General features: G+C 33.1%; 1 protein-coding gene across 9 annotated transcripts in view; it reads left to right on the forward strand.

The window, feature by feature from the left end:
- Positions 1–21,938, forward strand: part of LOC100498670 (uncharacterized) — a 225,056-nt gene that overhangs the window by 94,869 nt on the left and 108,249 nt on the right. For 6 of the 9 annotated variants that reach the window (XM_031925959.2, XM_031925955.2, XM_031925958.2 and 3 more), the window contains 2 exon segments: positions 17,620–18,007; positions 18,089–18,410. In XM_031925959.2, coding sequence (XP_031781819.1) covers positions 17,621–18,007; positions 18,089–18,410 — 709 coding nt within the window. In that variant the 5' untranslated portion in view covers position 17,620. 9 annotated transcript variants of the gene reach the window in all.

Raw genomic sequence — 21,938 nt, forward strand, 5'->3', positions numbered from 1 at the left:
TAAAGACCTAGAAAAATAAATGAATTAAACTACAGAAAAGTATCGCCACAACCCTGTAACTAAGCGTCCCCAAAATTCGGTATACATATATAGTTTTGAACTCATAATCAGGTGTACATAGACAAAGATGTTTCTGATCTTAGGTGCGCGTAGAAACGTTAAACTGAGACAAAACCACTGACTGAAATTATGGCAATTAATTTACTAAAGAGCTGCTAGGTTGATTAGTGCAAGCTATACAACCTTAATGTGAGCATAGAACTTGAGTTAACAAATCGTGTCCAAATAACTTTAGAGTAATGGCTAGAAACAATCTCGTAGATATGCAGGTGCGAAATCATGCGTAGTGAATCAAATTCAGCAGTAAAAATAATCATAATAAAGACATAAACATCTAGTTGAGCATAAATAGTACCAACTATATTAAAGACCTAGAAAAATAAATGAATTAAACTACAGAAAAGTATCGCCACAACCCTGTAACTAAGCGACCCCAAAATTCAGTATACATATATAGTTTTGAACTCATAATCAGGTGTACATAGACAAAGATGTTCCTGATCTTAGGTGCGCGTAGAAACGTTAAACTGAGACGAAACAACTGACTAAAATGACAGGAATTTACTTACTAAAAAGCTGCTAAGTTGATAAGTGCAAGCTATACAACCTTAATGAAGGCATAGATCTTGGGTTCAATAATCGTTCCAAAATAACCTAATATTAACGACTGGAAACTAAATCGTAGATATGCAAATGCGAAAACCTGCGTAATTAATTAAATCCAGCAGCGAAAGTAAAGAAAAGAACATAATATCTACTTAAAGTTTATCAGTATCTACAAATTAAAACTCCTAGAAGAATAATTAAATTATACTTTGAGAGCAGCATCGCTACAACCCTTTAAATATGCGTCCCCAAAATTTGGTATACATATATAGTTTTGAACTTATAATGCGGTGTACATAGACAAAGATGTTCCTAAAATTAGGTACGCGTGAAAAAGTTTTTCTGAGAATAAACCGCTGACTTAAATAATAACAATTTACTTATTAAACAGCTTTTACGGTAATAAGTGCAAGCTATGCATCCTTAATGAAGGCATAGATCTTGGGTTTAATAATCGTTCTAAATTAATCTAATATTAATGGCTGGAAACAATATCGTACATATGCAGGTGCAAAAACCTGTGTAGTTAATTATATCTAGCAGCGAAAATAAAAAAAAACATATGAATATCTACTTAAAGTTTATTAGTATCTACAAATTAAAACTTCTAGAAAATTAAATGAATTCAACTTTGAGAGAAGCATCGCTACAACCCTTTAAATATGCGACCCCAAAATTCGGTATACATATATAGTTTTGAACTCATAATCAGGTGTACATAGACGAAAATGTTCCTGATCTTAGGTGCGCGTAGAAACGTTAAACTGAGACGAAACCACTGACTGAAATGATAGCAATTAACTTACTAAAAAGCTGCTAGGTTGATTAGTGCAAGCTATACAACCTTAATGTGAGCATAGAACTTGAGTTAACAAATCGTGTCCAAATAACTTTAGAGTAATGGCTAGAAACAATCTCGTAGATATGCAGGTGCGAAATCATGCGTAGTGAATCAAATTCAGCAGTAAAAATAATCATAATAAAGACATTAAAATCTAGTTAAGCATAAATAGTACCAACTATATTAAAGACCTAGAAAAATAAATGAATTAAACTACAGAAAAGTATCGCCACAACCCTGTAACTAAGCGACCCCAAAATTCGGTATACATATATAGTTTTGAACTCATAATCAGGTGTACATAGACGAAAATGTTCCTAAAATTAGGTACGCGTAAAAAGTTTTTCTGAGAATAAACCGCTGACTTAAATAATAACAATTTACTTATTAAACAGCTTTTACGGTAATAAGTGCAAGCTATGCATCCTTAATGAAGGCATAGATCTTGGGTTTAATAATCGTTCTAAATTAATCTAATATTAATGGCTGGAAACAATATCGTACATATGCAGGTGCAAAAACCTGTGTAGTTAATTATATCTAGCAGCGAAAATAAAAAAAAACATATGAATATCTACTTAAAGTTTATTAGTATCTACAAATCAAAACTTCTAGAAAATTAAATGAATTCAACTTTGAGAGAAACATCGCTACAACCCTTTGAATATGCGACCCCAAAATTCGGTATACATATATAGTTTTGAACTCATAATCAGGTGTACATAGACGAAAATGTTCCTGATCTTAGGTGCGCGTAGAAACGTTAAACTGAGACGAAACCACTGACTGAAATGATAGCAATTAACATACTAAAAAGCTGCTAGGTTGATTAGTGCAAGCTATACAACCTTAATGTGAGCATAGAACTTGAGTTAACAAATCGTGTCCAAATAACTTTAGAGTAATGGCTAGAAACAATCTCGTAGATATGCAGGTGCGAAATCATGCGTAGTGAATCAAATTCAGCAGTAAAAATAATCATAATAAAGACATAAAAATCTAGTTGAGCATAAATAGTACCAACTATATTAAAGACCTAGAAAAATAAATGAATTAAACTACAGAAAAGTATCGCCACAACCCTGTAACTAAGCGTCCCCAAAATTCGGTATACATATATAGTTTTGAACTCATAATCAGGTGTACATAGACGAAAATGTTCCTAAAATTAGGTACGCGTGAAAAAGTTTTTCTGAGAATAAACCGCTGACTTAAATAATAACAATTTATTTATTAAACAACTTTTACGGTTATAAGTGCAAGCTATGCATCCTTAATGAAGGCATAGATCTTGGGTTTAATAATCGTTCTAAATTAACCTAATATTAACGGCTGGAAACAATATCGTACATATACAGGTGCAAAAACCTGTGTAGTTAATTATATCTAGCAGCGAAAATAAAAAAAAGCATATGAATATCTACTTAAAGTTTATTAGTATCTACAAATTAAAAATTCTAGAAAATTAAATGAATTCATCTTTGAGAGAAGCATCGCTACAACCCTTTAAATATGCGTTCCCAAAATTCGGTATACATATATAGTTTTGAACTCATAATGAGGTGTACATAGACAAAGATGTTCCTGATCTTACTTACGCGTGAAACATTTTTCTAAGAATGAACCGCTGACTAAAATGATGACAATTCACTTATTAAACAGTGTTTAAGGTAATAAGTGCAAGCTATGCATCCTTAATGAAGGCATAGATCTACGGTTTAATAATCGTTTAAAAATAACCTAATATTAATGGCTTGAAACAATATCGCAGATATGCAGGTGCGAAAACCTGCGTAGTTAATTAAATTCAGCGGCGAAAATAAAAAAAAGAACATAAATATCTACTTAAAGTTTATCAGTATCTACAAATTAAAACTCCTAGAAGAATAATTAAATTATACTTTGAGAGCAGCATCGCTACAACCCTTTACATATGCGTCCCCAAAATTCGGTATACATATATAGTTTTGAACTTATAATGAGGTGTACATAGACGAAAATGTTCCTAAAATTAGGTACGCGTGAAAAAGTTTTTCTGAGAATAAACCGCTGACTTAAATAATAACAATTTACTTATTAAACAGCTTTTACGGTTATAAGTGCAAGCTATGCATCCTTAATGAAGGCATAGATCTTGGGTTTAATAATCGTTCTAAATTAACCTATTATTAATGGCTGGAAACAATATCGTACATATGCAGGTGCAAAAACCTGTGTAGTTAATTATATCTAGCAGCGAAAATAAAAAAAAGCATATGAATATCCACTTAAAGTTTATTAGTATCTACAAATTAAAACTTCTAGAAAATTAAATGAATTCAACTTTGAGAGAAGCATCGCTACAACCCTTTAAATATGCGTCCCCAAAATTCGGTATACATATATAGTTTTGAACTCATAATGAGGTGTACATAGACAAAGATGTTCCTGATCTTACTTACGCGTGAAACATTGTTCTAAGAATGAACCGCTGACTAAAATGATGACAATTCACTTATTAAACAGTTAAGGTAATAAATGCAAGCTATGCATCCTTAATGAAGGTATAGATCTACGGTTTAATAATCGTTTAAAAATAACCTAATAATAATGGCTTGAAACAATATCGCAGATATGCAGGTGCGAAAACCTGCGTAGTTAATTAAATTCAGCGGCGAAAATAAAAAAAAGAACATAAATATCTACTTAAAGTTTATCAGTATCTACAAATTAAAACTCCTAGAAGAATAATTAAATTATACTTTGAGAGCAGCATCGCTACAACCCTTTAAATATGCGTCCCCAAAATTCGGTATACATATATAGTTTGGAACTTATAATGAGGTGTACATAGACAAAGATGTTCCTGATCTTAGGTGCGCGTAGAAACGTTAAACTGAGACGAAACCACTGACTGAAATTATGGCAATTAATTTACTAAAGAGCTGCTAGGTTGATTAGTGAAAGCTATGCATCCTTAATCAAGGCATAGATCTACGGTTTAGTAATCGTTTAAAAATAACCTAATATTAATGGCTTGAAACAATATCGCAGATATGCAGGTGCAAAACCTGCGTAGTTAATTAAATTCAGCGGCGAAAATAAAAAAAAGAACATAAATATCTACTTAAAGTTTATCAGTATCTACAAATTAAAACTTCTAGAAAATTAAATGAATTCAACTTTGAGAGAAGCATCGCTACAACCCTTTAAATATGCGTCCCCAAAATTCGGTATACATATATAGTTTGGAACTTATAATGAGGTGTACATAGACAAAGATGTTCCTGATCTTAGGTGCGCGTAGAAACGTTAAACTGAGACGAAACCACTGACTGAAATTATGGCAATTAATTTACTAAAGAGCTGCTAGGTTGATTAGTGAAAGCTATGCATCCTTAATCAAGGCATAGATCTACGGTTTAGTAATCGTTTAAAAATAACCTAATATTAATGGCTTGAAACAATATCGCAGATATGCAGGTGCAAAACCTGCGTAGTTAATTAAATTCAGCGGCGAAAATAAAAAAAAGGACATAAATATCTACTTAAAGTTTATCAGTATCTACAAATTAAAACTTCTAGAAAATTAAATGAATTCAACTTTGAGAGAAGCATCGCTACAACCCTTTAAATATGCGTCCCCAAAATTCGGTATACATATATAGTTTTGAACTCATAATGAGGTGTACATAGACAAAGATGTTCCTGATCTTAGATGCGCGTTGAAACGTTAAACTGAGACAAAACCACTGACTGAAATGATGGCAATTAATTTACTAAAGAGCTGCTAGGTTGATTAGTGAAAGCTATACAACCTTAATGTGAGCATAGAACTTGAGTTAACTAATTGTGTCCAAATAACTTTAGAGTAATGGCTACAAACAATCTCGTAGATATGCAGGTGCGAAATCATGCGTAGTGAATCAAATTCAGCAGTAAAAATAATCATAATAAAGACATAAACATCTAGTTGAGCATAAATAGTACCAACTATATTAAAGACCTAGAAAAATAAATGAATTAAACTACAGAAAAGTATCGCCACAACCCTGTAACTAAGCGTCCCCAAAATTCGGTATACATATATAGTTTTGAACTCATAATCAGGTGTACATAGACAAAGATGTTCCTAATCTTAGGTGCGCGTAGAAACGTTAAACTGAGACGAAACCACTGACTGAAATGATAGCAATTAACTTACTAAAAAGCTGCTAGGTTGATTAGTGCAAGCTATACAACCTTAATTTGACCATAGAACTTGAGTTAACTAATCGTGTCCAAATAACTTTAGAGTAATGGCTAGAAACAATCTCGTAGATATGCAGGTGCGAAAACCTGCGTAGTTAATTAAATTCAGCGGCCAAAATAAAAAAAAGAACATAAATATCTACTTAAAGTTTATAAGTATCTACGAATTAAAACTCCTAGAAGAATATATAAATTAGACAAACAAAAAATAAATTATGAACATAATATGATAATAATCATTAAATAAAAAATTAATGAAAAAACATACTTACCAATTTGCATAATTATACTGCAGGGATAAAGAATGCCATTTTTATATTTGGCTTTATTTTTTCTTTTATTTAGTTTAGACTCGTGTATAAGATCATAAATTCCGTCGTGAAATCGTATCAACAACATCGTGCGTACTCTGTGTTAATTTCTCGCACGTCCTTGCACGTTTTTGATACAAAATGTCTCGCACGTTCTTGCACGTTTTTATCCAAAGATACGATCATAAATTCCGTCGTGAAATCGTATAAACAACATCGTAAGGCACAGCAAAACGTCAAGAGGACAATGGACATGTAACACATGAAGACTAGGGACCAGAATGAGTGCAGGAGCACGAACTAGATAGGAAAGTCACTAGATTTATAGTATACAATGTTGTACAGGCAGGCGGCGTTGCTGTCAATAGTGCATGAGTCAAATGTAGTTATGACTCTTGTTTACATGTTTTAATTGCAATAGAAATAGATTATAAAAGTAATATTCATAAATAAAAATAATTAAAATCTATTAAGTCACTGCAATAAAGCTGCCTTAGGATAATATATTGCACTCTTAATTGTTGTGTATGCAAGTAGCGATATATGTGTAAAATATACGCATTAATGCACAATTGAGAAAAGAACTATAATTTTTGTTTTTTATATACACTGTTTTATAATATTATTATGTGCATTTTATAATATAATATTGTGCAAATGATAGAATGAGCATTTTAAATAATTTATGCTTTAGTTCTATTTGTTTTTATGAAAGTTGTATTATTTCTATATATAAAAAAATTTCCGTCACCGTTTCTGCCGTTTAAAATTCCGGAACACTGTATGAAAGTGTGGAAAAAAGCTATATAGCATTGTGTTTATGCTCCTGGTTTTCATGGTGCAACATAAAAGGTCTTCTACAGAAAAGGAAGGAACAAATATGAAGAAGTAGAACAAATCTTAGAGCATATATACATATATAACAGCGCGCTGTTCCTTCTATCTGTTCCTGTTCGAGGATCCTCATATAAATTGATATACAAACCCATGTTATCGTTTAATATCTGTTCCTGTAACTGTTCCTGTTCTCTGTTCTTTTTAGCGTGTAACGGGCCTCCCTGCTGAAAAAAGTAAATAGAAATCGATTGAAATCAATTAGAATTCACCATTGAAGTCGATAAGATTTCAATTAACTTGAATAGTGAATCTTAATTCCACTTTTTGCATTAGAACTCGATAAAACAAGATAAAAAACGATAAGAATCGATATAAGTCGATAAAACTCAATATGAAAAATTACAATTAATAAATATAGACCATGATCTTCTTGAAATTCTATCAACTTCAATTGTAATTTTTCTCATTAAGTTTAATCGACTTATATAGATTTTTATCGTATTTTATCACGTTTTATCAAGTTTTAATGCAAAAAGTGGAATTAAGATTCACTATTCAAGTCGATGAGTGATTTAATCAACTTATATCGACCTTTTCCGGCAGGGCTAACAGGCGCGTAGAAAAATAACATTGATTACTATAACCATAATGACTCGGCTACAACAGACAGCTCTTACTCTAGAGTCTGGAGACTACAAGAAGTACGCGGTGTTGAAAATATTAAGATAATATTTTACATAAAATTTAATGTAAATATTTTGAATTTTTTCATGTAAAGTTTCAAGGTCATTAACAAAGTTGTAAAATTTGACAAAATGTTGTACGTCAAGATTAATCATATCTAAAAAAAATTGATCGCGCCATCTTTAAGGATAGTAAAGAGCCGTTCTGATTATCTGTTCGTATTGTCACGTGATCTGTAAAAATGTATGAATTTCTAACCTTAAAAAACGTATATTTAGGGGACCCAACACCTTTAAAACCTAGGTATAAAAAGAATACTGAGAAAAATTTAATTTTAAATTATTTGAAATTTTTCACAGATATATTTAGCATAAATACCTTTAATTTTATCATGCTAAAACCTTCATATGAATGCAGGGATTTTAATTTTAATGTTTAGAATATGTTGTACACACAAAAAGGTGCCACAATAACCGGAAAACTCAGTTTTTTCATCGCCTAATCATTTCTAAACATTCGAAAGTGTTGTGTCCCCTTAAGAAAATATATTATACGATAAAAAGAACGCGCAGAGCGCGTCTAAATTCGCTAGTGTGTAAAATATTACGGGAAATTTTACTTTAAATTTTACAATTTTATTCCCTACTGAAAAAAATCTTGAGATTAGTTGTGTGATTATTCGCATAATTAATCGTAGCAATGATTGCGTGATTAATTGCATTAATCTATCGAACTTCTTTTGGCGTGATTAGCCAAACGATCAATCGTGCGATTCCTCTAAAATAAATTTTTTATAGTATATTATGACACTGATGTTGTGGAAGATAGTTTTCTACCTTGCTCGAGGTTTTTCGAAAATCGAGCAAGGTAAAAACAGACCTCCCACAACAGTCTCATATGATATTTATAGAACGACAACCTCAAAATCGACAATAAAGTTAGCATTTTGAGATTAGAGTGCTATAAATTTTAATTTAATAAAATAATATTCTTTAAAATGCAAAATTATTAAGCGGGGTTGTCGAAGAATGTGTTACAATGCGGATAGTAACACCTAAATCGGCAACCCCACTTAAGAGGATGTTGGCTCCAAAGCTTCGCAAATCCGCCACGGGGTATTTTGTTTTTCCAAACTTCTAGAAAAACAGAAAGTTCGATCAAATTTTTCTTTTGATAAAACGATTCATTAAACTTAACACTACGGCGCTACAGACTTGGTTTTTCATTCGCAAGCTTTATTTAAAAAGTTTTATGTACCCTAGTGGAAATGGATTTTGTGCCAAAGTGTGCTCTAGTGTGTCATAATGTCACAGTGTTCAAATTTAGAAATTTACTACACTTTAGCATACCTTGGTATACTTTGACATACTCCGGCACACTTTGGCACATTTTGAGACACATGGGTTTTTCGAAAAGTGAGGATTTAGAAAATTTTTGGACAACGTCTACAAAACCTGGATTCCCGGCGAATTTCTCTGTAGGGGCAGGTTTTTGGAATATTAACATCGGACAGCAGCTTTAAGGCAATTAGGAGCAATTGCCTTAAAGCAGTTCATTAATATTGTAAAAGTATTAAGGGGTCCAGCCTGGGTTAAATCCTGCAAAAAACAACAAAATATTCGTTCGTTATAAAATTTTTCTTTTCACATAAATTAAAAAACAAAAAATATCTACTGAAAATATTTACAATATATACTCTTTTCACTGAAAAATTTATATATATCACCATACAAAATCACTCACCAAAATTCATGACATTTTACTATGTAAATAAGTGTTTTTAGTCACTTGCCACGGGTTTGTGACAGATCCGGACTGTCTTCTCTACTCTACCCAGGCTTAAAATGTATCTTAAACATGCCCCCTCAGACCTAATGAAAGACATTTCTAAAAAAATTTAATTAAATGTCGTTATCAACTATTACAGTGTTAAAAATATCAATTAAATTTATTAGCTAGGTATACATCGTATAGATAATAATATTTAATCAATATTTTTTAGAAATGTCTTTCATTAGGTCTGAGGGGGCATGTTTAAGGTAGATTTTAGCCCGGGTAAAGTAAAGAAGACGGTCCGGATCTTTCACAAACCCGTGGCAACTGACTAAAAACGCTTATTTAATTAGTAAAATGTCATGGATTTTAGTCAATGATTAGGTACGTATATATATCATATTTTTGGTGGAAATAGTTTATATTGTAAATATTTTCAGTAGATTTTTTTTGTTTTTTAATTTATGTAAAAAGAAAAAAAAATTACTGACGGATATTTTGTTGTTTTTAAGTAGGATTTAACCCAGGCTGGACCCCTTAAGTATCTAAAGCTACTTGAAGTATATCAGTCTAAATTTTTGTATTAACTGTAACAAGTTCTTGTGGCTCAGTGGTAGAACTTCAGCTTACTAACCCAAAGGATCCAAGTTCAAGTTTTACCGTGTTAAAATATGGTACATTTGTATTGTACATTATCAAGTTCAAGCCAAGTTCAAAGTATACTGCCAAGTTCAGGCTAAGTTCAATATGAGAATAATGATATGTAGTATAGTGCGCGCTAGAATGAGTGAGCGCGGTAATAAGTGTGTGAGGGGACGCACACCTGTATGCCTCCCCTCTTCGCGGTATGTGCGTGGGAGTCACATGACCACTAGCGGTGATGAGACGATACCCTGATAGCACAGAACCGTTTAAAAACGTTTTACTCTAAACCATTTTAACGTTTGTAAATCTAGTTTAAAAAACGCTGCTAGATGTGATAAACCGTATTTATCTGCGTTATAGCAAACCAGTTAATTTCAAACATTTAATCAAGCCAAGTTTTATGCACATTGACGACACTTAACTAGCCCCTATCAGCTCCGAAACCGTTTATTCATCAGATTTTTAATATGTACACCTAATTATCAGTCAAAATCTATGTACGTATATCTAATTTTAAGTACGATTTCAAGAGTTGTGATGACGATTCGTACAGAGTTGAATTGAAGCTATCTTGATCAAGAACGATCAAGAACGTGACGACATTTAACTAGCTCCCATCAGCTCAAAAACAGTTTATTTATCAGATTGTTATCATATATCGTTTACTAGTTTATTCTTTGATACACATTTATACGTGTACCCCAGTTCAGGAACCTATTTATCTATGTACTTACAATAAGTCCAAATCTATGTACGCATACCGAATTTTGAGGACGCTTAATTCAAGGTTTGTGACGACGATTCGTTCAAAGTCAAATTAAATCTATCTAGACCAAGAATAAAATCATGCATCTAATTAATTTATAACTTAATATTTATCTTGTATTTTTTACTTATTTTTGCTGCTGGATTCAATTAACCGTGTTGGCACACTTTGGCAGACTTTGGCACACTTTGACACACATGGATTTTTCGGGAATTAAGGACTTCGCACGTGCGAAAGATCTACGATATTTTTTCTAGCTATTACTATAAAATTATTTTGAAACAATTATACAAAACAAGTTCTATGCGTAAATTAACGTCGCAGAGATTGCACTTATTAACATAAAAACTGATTATTAATTAAATTGTCATAATATCAGACAGCAGTGTTATCTCGTTAAACTGTTGTACGCGTACCTAAGTTCAGGAACATATTTGTTGATGTAGACCTCATTATAAATCCAAAACTATATATGTATACCGAATTTTGAGGACGCTTAATTCGAGGGACGTCGTGATGCTTCCCTCAAAGTTTTGTTTAAATTATTTTCTCGGAGTTTTAAATTGTAGATACAATTTATGTTTTATTAGATTTGTATGTTTATATTTTGTTTATTTTCGCTTCTGGATACGATTAACTAAGCATGTTTTCGAACGTGCTAAAGATCTATAGTATTTTTTTCTAGCCATTACTACAAGGTTATTTTGGAACGATAATTTAAGCCATGTTCTATGCGTGAAGTAAGATCTTATAGATTGAACTTATTACCATAAAAACTGATTATTAATTAAATTGTCATAATATCAGACAGCAGTGTTATCTGACGTCGCATAGATTGCACTTATTGCCATAAAAGCTGATTATTGATTAAATTGTCATAATATCAGACAGCAGTTTCATCCCAGTTGAATATTTTTAAACGTACCTAAGTTTAGGAACATATTGTTCGATTCGATTAACTAAGCAAGTTTTCGCTCGTCCGAATGATCTATGATATTTTTTTGAACGTGCGTAAGATCTATGGTATTTTTTCTAGCCATTACTACGAAGGTTATTTTGATACAATTATTCAAGCCAAGTTCTATGCGTAAATTAACGTCGCATAGATTGCACTTATTACCATAAAAGCTAAATATTGATTTAATTGTCATAATATGAGACAGCAGTTTTATCTCGTTAAACTGTTGTACGCGTACCTAAGTTTAGGAACATATTTGTCGATGTACACCTCATTATAAGTCCAAAACTATATATGTATACCGAATTTTGAGGACGCTCAATTCGAAGGTCGTGGCGATGCTTTCCTCAAAGTTTTGTTTAATTTATTTTCTCAAAGTTTTAAATTGTGGATACAATTTATGTTTTATTAGATTTTTATGTTTATATTTTGTTTATTTTCGATCCTGGATTCGATTAACTATGCTTGTTTTTGCACGTGCGAAACATCTACGATATTTTTTCTAGCCATTACTACAAGGTTATTTTCGAACGATAATTTAAGCCATGTTCTCTGCGTAAAGTAATGTCTCATAGATTGCACTCATTACCATAAAAGCTGATTATTGATTAAATTGTCATAATATCAGACAGCAGTGTTATCTCGTTAAACTGTTGTACGCGTACCTACGTTTAGGAACATATTTGTCGATGTACACCTCATTATAAGTCCAAAACTATATATGTATACCGAATTTTGAGGGCGCTCAATTCGAGGGTCGTGGCGATGCTGCCCTCAAAGTTTTGTTTAATTTATTTTCTCAGAGTTTTAAATTGTGGATACAATTTATGTTTTATTAGATTTTTATGTATATATTTTGTTTATTTTCGCTTCTGGATTTGATTAACTAAGCATGTTTTCGCACGTGCGAAGATCTACGTTATTTTTCAGCCATTACTTAATTTAAGCCATGTTCTATGCGTAAAGTAATGTCTCATAGATTGAACTTATTACCATAAAAGCTGATTATTGATTAAATTGTCATAATATCAGACAGCAGTGTTATCTCGTTAAACTGTTGTACGCGTACCTACGTTTAGGAACATATTTGTCGATGTACACCTCATTATAAGTCCAAAACTATATATGTATACCGAATTTTGAGGACGCTCAATTCGAGGGTCGTGGCGATGCTGCCCTCAAAGTTTTGTTTAATTTATTTTCTCAGAGTTTTAGATTGTGGATACAATTTATGTTTATATTTTTTTTATTTTCGATCCTGGATTCGATTAACTATGCTTGTTTTTGCACGTGCGAAACATCTACGATATTTTTTCTAGCCATTACTACAAGGTTATTTTCGAACGATAATTTAAGCCATGTTCTCTGCGTAAAGTAATGTCTCATAGATTGCACTCATTACCATAAAAGCTGATTATTGATTAAATTGTCATAATATCAGACAGCAGTGTTATCTCGTTAAACTGTTGTACGCGTACCTACGTTTAGGAACATATTTGTCGATGTACACCTCATTATAAGTCCAAAACTATATATGTATACCGAATTTTGAGGGCGCTCAATTCGAGGGTCGTGGCGATGCTGCCCTCAAAGTTTTGTTTAATTTATTTTCTCAGAGTTTTAAATTGTGGATACAATTTATGTTTTATTAGATTTTTATGTATATATTTTGTTTATTTTCGCTTCTGGATTTGATTAACTAAGCATGTTTTCGCACGTGCGAAGATCTACGTTATTTTTCAGCCATTACTTAATTTAAGCCATGTTCTATGCGTAAAGTAATGTCTCATAGATTGAACTTATTACCATAAAAGCTGATTATTGATTAAATTGTCATAATATCAGACAGCAGTGTTATCTCGTTAAACTGTTGTACGCGTACCTACGTTTAGGAACATATTTGTCGATGTACACCTCATTATAAGTCCAAAACTATATATGTATACCGAATTTTGAGGACGCTCAATTCGAGGGTCGTGGCGATGCTGCCCTCAAAGTTTTGTTTAATTTATTTTCTCAGAGTTTTAGATTGTGGATACAATTTATGTTTATATTTTTTTTATTTTCGATCCTGGATTCGATTAACTATGCTTGTTTTTGCACGTGCGAAACATCTACGATATTTTTTCTAGCCATTACTACAAGGTTATTTTCGAACGATAATTTAAGCCATGTTCTCTGCGTAAAGTAATGTCTCATAGATTGCACTCATTACCATAAAAGCTGATTATTGATTAAATTGTCATAATATCAGACAGCAGTGTTATCTCGTTAAACTGTTGTACGCGTACCTACGTTTAGGAACATATTTGTCGATGTACACCTCATTATAAGTCCAAAACTATATATGTATACCGAATTTTGAGGACGCTCAATTCGAGGGTCGTGGCGATGCTGCCCTCAAAGTTTTGTTTAATTTATTTTCTCAGAGTTTTAGATTGTGGATACGATTTATGTTTATATTTTTTTTATTTTCGATCCTGGATTTGATTAACTAAGCATGTTTTCGCACGTGCGAAACATCTACGATATTTTTTCTAGCCATTACTACAAGGTTATTTTCGAACGATAATTTAAGCCATGTTCTCTGCGTAAAGTAATGTCTCATAGATTGCACTCATTACCATAAAAGCTGATTATTGATTAAATTGTCATAATATCAGACAGCAGTGTTATCTCGTTAAACTGTTGTACGCGTACCTACGTTTAGGAACATATTTGTCGATGTACACCTCATTATAAGTCCAAAACTATATATGTATACCGAATTTTGAGGGCGCTCAATTCGAGGGTCGTGGCGATGCTGCCCTCAAAGTTTTGTTTAATTTATTTTCTCAGAGTTTTAAATTGTGGATACAATTTATGTTTTATTAGATTTTTATGTATATATTTTGTTTATTTTCGCTTCTGGATTTGATTAACTAAGCATGTTTTCGCACGTGCGAAGATCTACGTTATTTTTCAGCCATTACTTAATTTAAGCCATGTTCTATGCGTAAAGTAATGTCTCATAGATTGAACTTATTACCATAAAAGCTGATTATTGATTAAATTGTCATAATATCAGACAGCAGTGTTATCTCGTTAAACTGTTGTACGCGTACCTACGTTTAGGAACATATTTGTCGATGTACACCTCATTATAAGTCCAAAACTATATATGTATACCGAATTTTGAGGACGCTCAATTCGAGGGTCGTGGCGATGCTGCCCTCAAAGTTTTGTTTAATTTATTTTCTCAGAGTTTTAGATTGTGGATACAATTTATGTTTATATTTTTTTTATTTTCGATCCTGGATTCGATTAACTATGCTTGTTTTTGCACGTGCGAAACATCTACGATATTTTTTCTAGCCATTACTACAAGGTTATTTTCGAACGATAATTTAAGCCATGTTCTCTGCGTAAAGTAATGTCTCATAGATTGAACTTATTACCATAAAAGCTGATTATTGATTAAATTGTCATAATATCAGACAGCAGTATTATCTCGTTAAACTGTTGTACGCGTACCTAAGTTTAGGAACATATTTGTTTATGTACACCTCATTATAAGCATAAAACTATATAGGTATATATCATGTTCCATTTGTCGCTGTTCTTCTCTATTGATTTTATTCCTTTTTACGCATAATAGCTGTAAGTCCCCAAAATTAGGTATACATATATTTATTTGGTCTCAAATGACTGTATACATATAAAAGTCCTCAAAATACGATGTATACGTAAATGATAGAGCCTAAACTACTATTTTTTCAAATAACTCTGTTTAAACTATAAAAATTGGGGTATACATTATGATTTTTGAGCTCAGCGACGTCATGTACATCTATATATAGTGTTTGTATAGCGATGTATACAACGTCCCCAAACTTCGGCAAAGGTATATATATATATATATATATATATATATATACACATACATACACACATATATATATATATATATATATATATATATATATATATACATATATATATACTAGTGGGGCTCCGCCCCCCTGCTCGCTTCGCTCGCCAACCCCCTATTGTAGTTTCTGTGTGATTTTTCATCTTCAAAATTTTATTTTCATGAACTGATAATTATGTTCTGGATGGTTGAAAATGATCGATCTTATTGTATAAGAAAACCTGTTACTGGAAGTAAAAGTATTGTTTAACATTGAACTTCTACTATTAATGGCATTTAAAATAGTTTTAGCTAGTTTTTGAAGTTTTCTGACGCTTGAAATTCATCATTTGAATTTATATATATATTTTTTTTTAAATTAATTTTAATTTTTTTTAATGTTCTTAATGTTTAAATCTTTGTGCCGCAAAAGGCATCTATAAAATGATAGACTTTTCGAGTTGCGCGTCATTGGGAGACGTGAGGTGATCCTGAAAATTAAATTATTTGGAAAACTGTCTCTTCATTCTGTCTCTCTAGTTCTGTCTGACTACTCATATTACCTGAAAATTCATCGAGGTCTTTGATCTCGCTTATCTTGTCCATTTTGTTGTTTATTCAATCAGTGAATCATCTATAATGATTATACTTTCTGATGGTTCTTTGAGTTCTTTGAACTCAATTATTCCCTAACTTATTTACACGTTATTAATAATTAACTTTAATCTTATAACTTAAATAAAATTAGAGGTAGATCTTCAATATCTGGTTCTCTTGGAACTGATACTTCTTACCTTAACCTAAACCTTAATTCTATTTAATATTATCCAATTTAAATCTATTTAATCATAATATGTTATAAATTTGTATTTAATTGGACTGTTAATGCGGCCTTATTTTACTACGCAATAGCGTTGTGAAAGTATGACGGTCTCAAGCCCGATAACGCAGAGAGCAGTCATGTTATTTGGTGGGGGGGCCAGGCGGGGGGGTAGTGGGGGGGCGATGCGGATGGTGGGGGGCGATGGGGGGGGCGGTGGGGGGTGGTGGGGGGTTTTTGAGATTTTCGAAAATAACAGAAAAATGAAAGAATTTTAGGTGTTTTGGTGGGGGGGCCAAGGTGGGGGGGGGTGGAGGGGTGGTGGGGGGGAGTCTTGCCAAAATGACTATATAATATAGGAAGATATATATATATATATATATATATATATATATATATATATATATATATATATATATCCTGAGTAACGCGATTTTTAGGTTGCCGAGACGCATTCCACACTTTTCGAGTTGGCAACACTCACTAAACTATTCATGCTGCTTGTTCTTGATTCCAGGGATGCTCTTCTCTACGGTATTAGTCATACCTTTCAGAATCCTGAAGTTATCACTTTGTTCAAATTGTATTATCCTTTTTTTATCTCTTTCTTTTTCTACTATTTAAGTTCTAGCCTTTAAGCTCTCATACTACTTTCTGGCGACTCGCATTGTCCTATGCCTCCTTGTCGTGGAATTTCTCTCACCAAGTCCAGTAGCCTCGGCAAAGCCGTTTTCACCCGACTGCAGCCGGGCCCGATTTTGGGTGCCACAGCCCCCGGCAGCTGCCACTATAACGACCATGGAGATTTTCGCTAATTAATAGGATAGCCTAAGAGCATCAGAGTCTTATCCTCTATTATCAGGCTTTAGAGTCCAGCCCAAGAGACTAATCAGCACGTGAGCAGCCAAGAGAGATGACCACCCCGTTACACGGCACCTAGGGCACCTTTAAATTATTATGACTGTAGAGCAGCATATGTACCAAAATCCGTAGGAGAGAATGGTCCTCTGAATGCTTGCTTATAGGTACTTCGGGAACGTCACTCCTCGTAGAGGGCGAATGCCTTCCCCGGACAATGTGTGAGTGTTTGTGTGTGTATGATAATATGACTTAGCTACTAATATTTATTAATTTTGTTATCATAATAACCAGAAAAATAATAATTTATAAATAACACAGAATAAAAAAAATTGTTTCAGAATGTTAGTTACAAGAATCGGTTTAAATAGTCAGGGAAGACTTATATTACGTGAAAGTGGTAAACTAATAATTCCTTACGAACAATTTGGGAATGCAGTTATGATGAAACATCTGGATGGACCGCATGGACTACATTTAACCGCTGAAGGTACAATTAGAGCAATAATAGAGCATTTCACTATTGGTAAAGAAAACTTTGGAATGGAAAAGGAATTCATTGTTGAAATGGTTCAAAACTGTCCAAATCCTACGTGTCGTTTTTATAAAAATCAAGCTGAGTTATCGCAGAAATCGGTTGCGGTAGGATCTTTCTTTAATCAAGAGCACGATACCATATCATCAACATTAATGCGTACAAATTATTCATTAAACATGGATTTTCAATCGGTATAGTCATGTAGTATCGGTATAGTAACTTTTTATAAAATATTGAAAATAATGTTTGAATATTTATTTGAAACTTTTTAGAATATCAACATAGCTATTCCGTCGCATAGTGGAACATCTTTATCAGAAACATCTGATAACAGAAGCAATAATAGCCAACGATCTTATTCTTTATTACTTAAAAAAATAGGCACAAAGCTACATGAAACATCAGCGAAAATTGTGCCTACTTCTGATTCTTTTAAATTAACAGAATTTCTCCGAACAAATTCTGACAATTATGAAAATAGTAGTAATTTGCAAACTTTCAGAAATTCAGTAAAAGAGTTCACGTCCTTAGACAATGAAATGTGGGTTATAGATGCAGACTTAAAAAGTGGACGATCTACTACAATAATTGATGGTAAGTAAACGAAAATCTCTATGAAGTTTAATTATTAATCAATGTTAGAGGATGATTTGCAATAGCAAAAAATTTAAACTATGTAAAATCTAAATTTATATTTAAAAGAATATCTTTTTCATTGTGTATGTGTGAGTTTTACTTTCTTTCTAGCAAGCCTTGTAATAGTAATTTTTCGAGTTTGTGTAAAAACTTGTAGGGAGTGTGTTTTGATGCATTTGTAGTCAAAAAATCGTGTTTTTGGAAAATTTCCGTACGGATGCGCGCGCGCGCGTGTGTGTGTGTGTGTTTGTTCGTATACATCCGTATCTTAGCTTCTATTCACTGGATTTAAACCCACAAAGTCTCAATTCTTGTTATTGTTAATAAAAAGTGAGAAAACAATCCGTTCTTACATTTTTCGAACGCGTTCTTTTTTTTATAGTAATTTTTTAATTTTAATATTTCATTTTTTTCTAATAAAGTTATTGGAAAACTTGATAAAAGTAAATTGCTTGATATTCACCTGAAAGAGAATAAAATTACTTTCATAAGCAGATCCTGGGAGAAACATCAATAACTGAATAAAGTCTTTTTTTTTGCGTGAGGCCATAACCGGAGTAAAAAGGCAATAATCAAGTTCAAATTTTTGATTTGGTTAGCATTATAAACCACCATGATCCCTTTCTTTGGGCTGTTAACGAAACCAGTTTGTTTCAAAGATATTAAGGTTCAATAATACATTACATAAATAGGAGTGAAAGTTAGCTTTTTCAAGTGAGGATGATGATTGAGCACAAGTGAAAGTCGAGACTGCCGCAGGCGCCCCAGATGGACACGAGTGCTCAACCATCATCAGAGTCTGAAAAAGCCAATTCGCCCCTTGTTGTGTACCGTGGTTTTTATAATCAATGCATCGATAACGCTCTTTTTAGCCTGTCTGAAAAAGCAGAGTTGCCCACCAGTATCTCATAGTAGAATTTCGTTGTAAATCTGAATTGTGTTAGATGTCACACGGACCAATGGTATATACATACATATACGAGATGTGTCCCCTGGCGAAAAAAATCACGCGATTAATATCGCGATTAATACTTGATTTCTCACGTGAAATATCATGTGATATATCACGTGTAAAATCACGTTAGAAATCACTCGGTAAATTTAAATATTTGTTTATATTGAAATAAATTGTTTATTTTCTATCTAAATAATTATAAAATAGTTGATGATATTGATAATTCAAATAAATAAATCGCAAAAAATAGAAAAAAAATTTCCTTGACCAAGACTTGAACCCCTGTCCTCCACTTGACAATCCAATGTCTTACTACCTGAGCTATTTGTGCTGTTGCAAGTTTCAAACACCTAATCAAATCGTTATATATAGATTATACGCATACAGCATATATTAATAATAATAATATAAACACTTTTAAAATTTCCATTATTTATCTTACAGTATCGTAACGTATCCATAGAATCTATATAAAGTGATAAATATAATTATATTTTTGTGTATGATTAGATTAGGTGTTTGAAACTTGCAACACCACAAATAGCTCAGGTAGTAAGACATTGAATCGTCAAGTGGACGACAGAGGTTCAAGTCTTGGTCGGGGACATTTTTTTTCTATTTTATTGCGAATTATTTATGTGAATTATCAATATCATCAACTATTTTATAATTATCTAGATGGAAAATAAGCAATTTATTTCAATTATAACACTCGGTTAATACTTTTCTGCCGTGTTATAACCAGGGCCAGAAGGGCCCTGTTTATTGTAAATTAACGTCGGGCGTGCAGAAGGCACGGCTTGGCCGACTCAGATCATGCACGTGTTTTTACACGAGCCCGCGGAGGCGGCGTAGGTCGGGTCGTAGGAAATAACACACGAGATGTTTAGATAAGGAAATGTATTTTCAATTGTAACTATACACGGAGGTGCAAACGCCACACACTTCGACGAACGATAAAGAGAGACGAGAGATATTACCCTGTCGCCGTGAGAGAGTGAGAGTGCAGGTACTTACAACTCAGTAGTGGCAGTAGTACTTGACGCAACGGACGTGGTCCAGTCTCGGACGTGGAGATGTAACAGTTCGGATGGGCGTCGCAGCAACTCGTCGGTAACGCACGGACGAATATCGTTCGCTCTCGGGATGCTCGCAGGACTTACAACAAACCCGCGTATATAGTAGCGCGAGCTACTCGTGTGGATAGCGTCATATCTCGCCAACGCTGTGCGGCCAGGCGGCAACCGCGCTACCTATGCTCTCACTCTCTCTGTCTCTATCTTGCCTCGTTTCTCGTTCTCGCTCGTTTCGGCGCTCGTTGGCAGCTTGCTGAAACAATAATCTTATTACAATTAGTACATGATTAGTCGTTAGACATTTGACGTGCACTCGGCCGTCACACAATATAAACAAATATTTAAATTTACCGAGTGATTTCTAACGTGATATATCGCGTGAGAAATTGAGTGATTTATCACGCGAATAATCGTGTGATAAATCACGTGATTTTTTTCGCCAGGGCACACACATACAAACACGAAAATTCAAATATCTGAGGCGAAAGTGTTTTATCCCTAGGGGCGAAAGTGAGTACATAAAAAAATGAGTACTGATGAAAGTGAGTACTTTCGCCCTTACGCTATTTTCGCGCGATTATCGCACAATTTTTGCGCAATTTTTTTTAGTAGGGAAAACTGTATTGCTTAGATTACAGCTTGTATTGAATAGATTTTATTAGCCCTAGCTTAATTCTTCTGTTTTTTCTACCGATTCGTAAAAAAACAAGATTTTTAGTCTCGCATGTGCGTTTTTTTGTGGCAATTTTTCGATTATTAGCGATTATAAACGCATCTGCGAATCATCCTCAGCATTTTAACTTGAATAAGTATCGAATCTTTCTAAAAAAACCGCTCCCAATTCTTTAGCACGTAGCTTTCTTCAACATTATGTATTAATTTAAAATTTGTTGCGTCCTTCTTAAGGAAGGCTTGTAATAGTAATTGTTGGAGTTTATGTATTTCCAAAAAAGTTCCAAAAAAAGGGCGTAATGATATTGCCTAGTGGGTCGGCTCTGTATTTAAATAAATCCGCATTTTTATAAATAAATAATGAGTAAGGTATTTTTACTTACCCTGTATCGATCTTAAGCAGCGTTGAAAATATATTCGTTTTAGAGAAAGATTGCAGTGATTCGCGTCGTATAGACTGTTGTAAATCGCTAATTTTCGGACAGCGACGTACGGAGCCCGCGTCTGACTATGAACTGATCATTTCGCTAAATCGACACTTACTTGCATTCGGCCGTGTGTCGAAACCGTACAGCGCACGCAATGCATTTTTGTTTGGAGAGCTAGTATCACAACGTTTTTATTTAAAAATAAAGTGATTTAACTACTGTCATTGTTTCAGCTTTAAATAAACTCATGTCGTGAGACGTACTACGTAACACCTCGGGGCCCAAAACATTCCAATTAATGAGGATTTATTGCAATAATATACTGAACTTTTTATTTCAAATTCAAACTATCTAT

This window comes from Nasonia vitripennis (assembly GCF_009193385.2).
Source record: "Nasonia vitripennis strain AsymCx chromosome 3 unlocalized genomic scaffold, Nvit_psr_1.1 chr3_random0006, whole genome shotgun sequence".
Classification (NCBI taxonomy): Eukaryota; Metazoa; Arthropoda; class Insecta; order Hymenoptera; family Pteromalidae; genus Nasonia; species Nasonia vitripennis.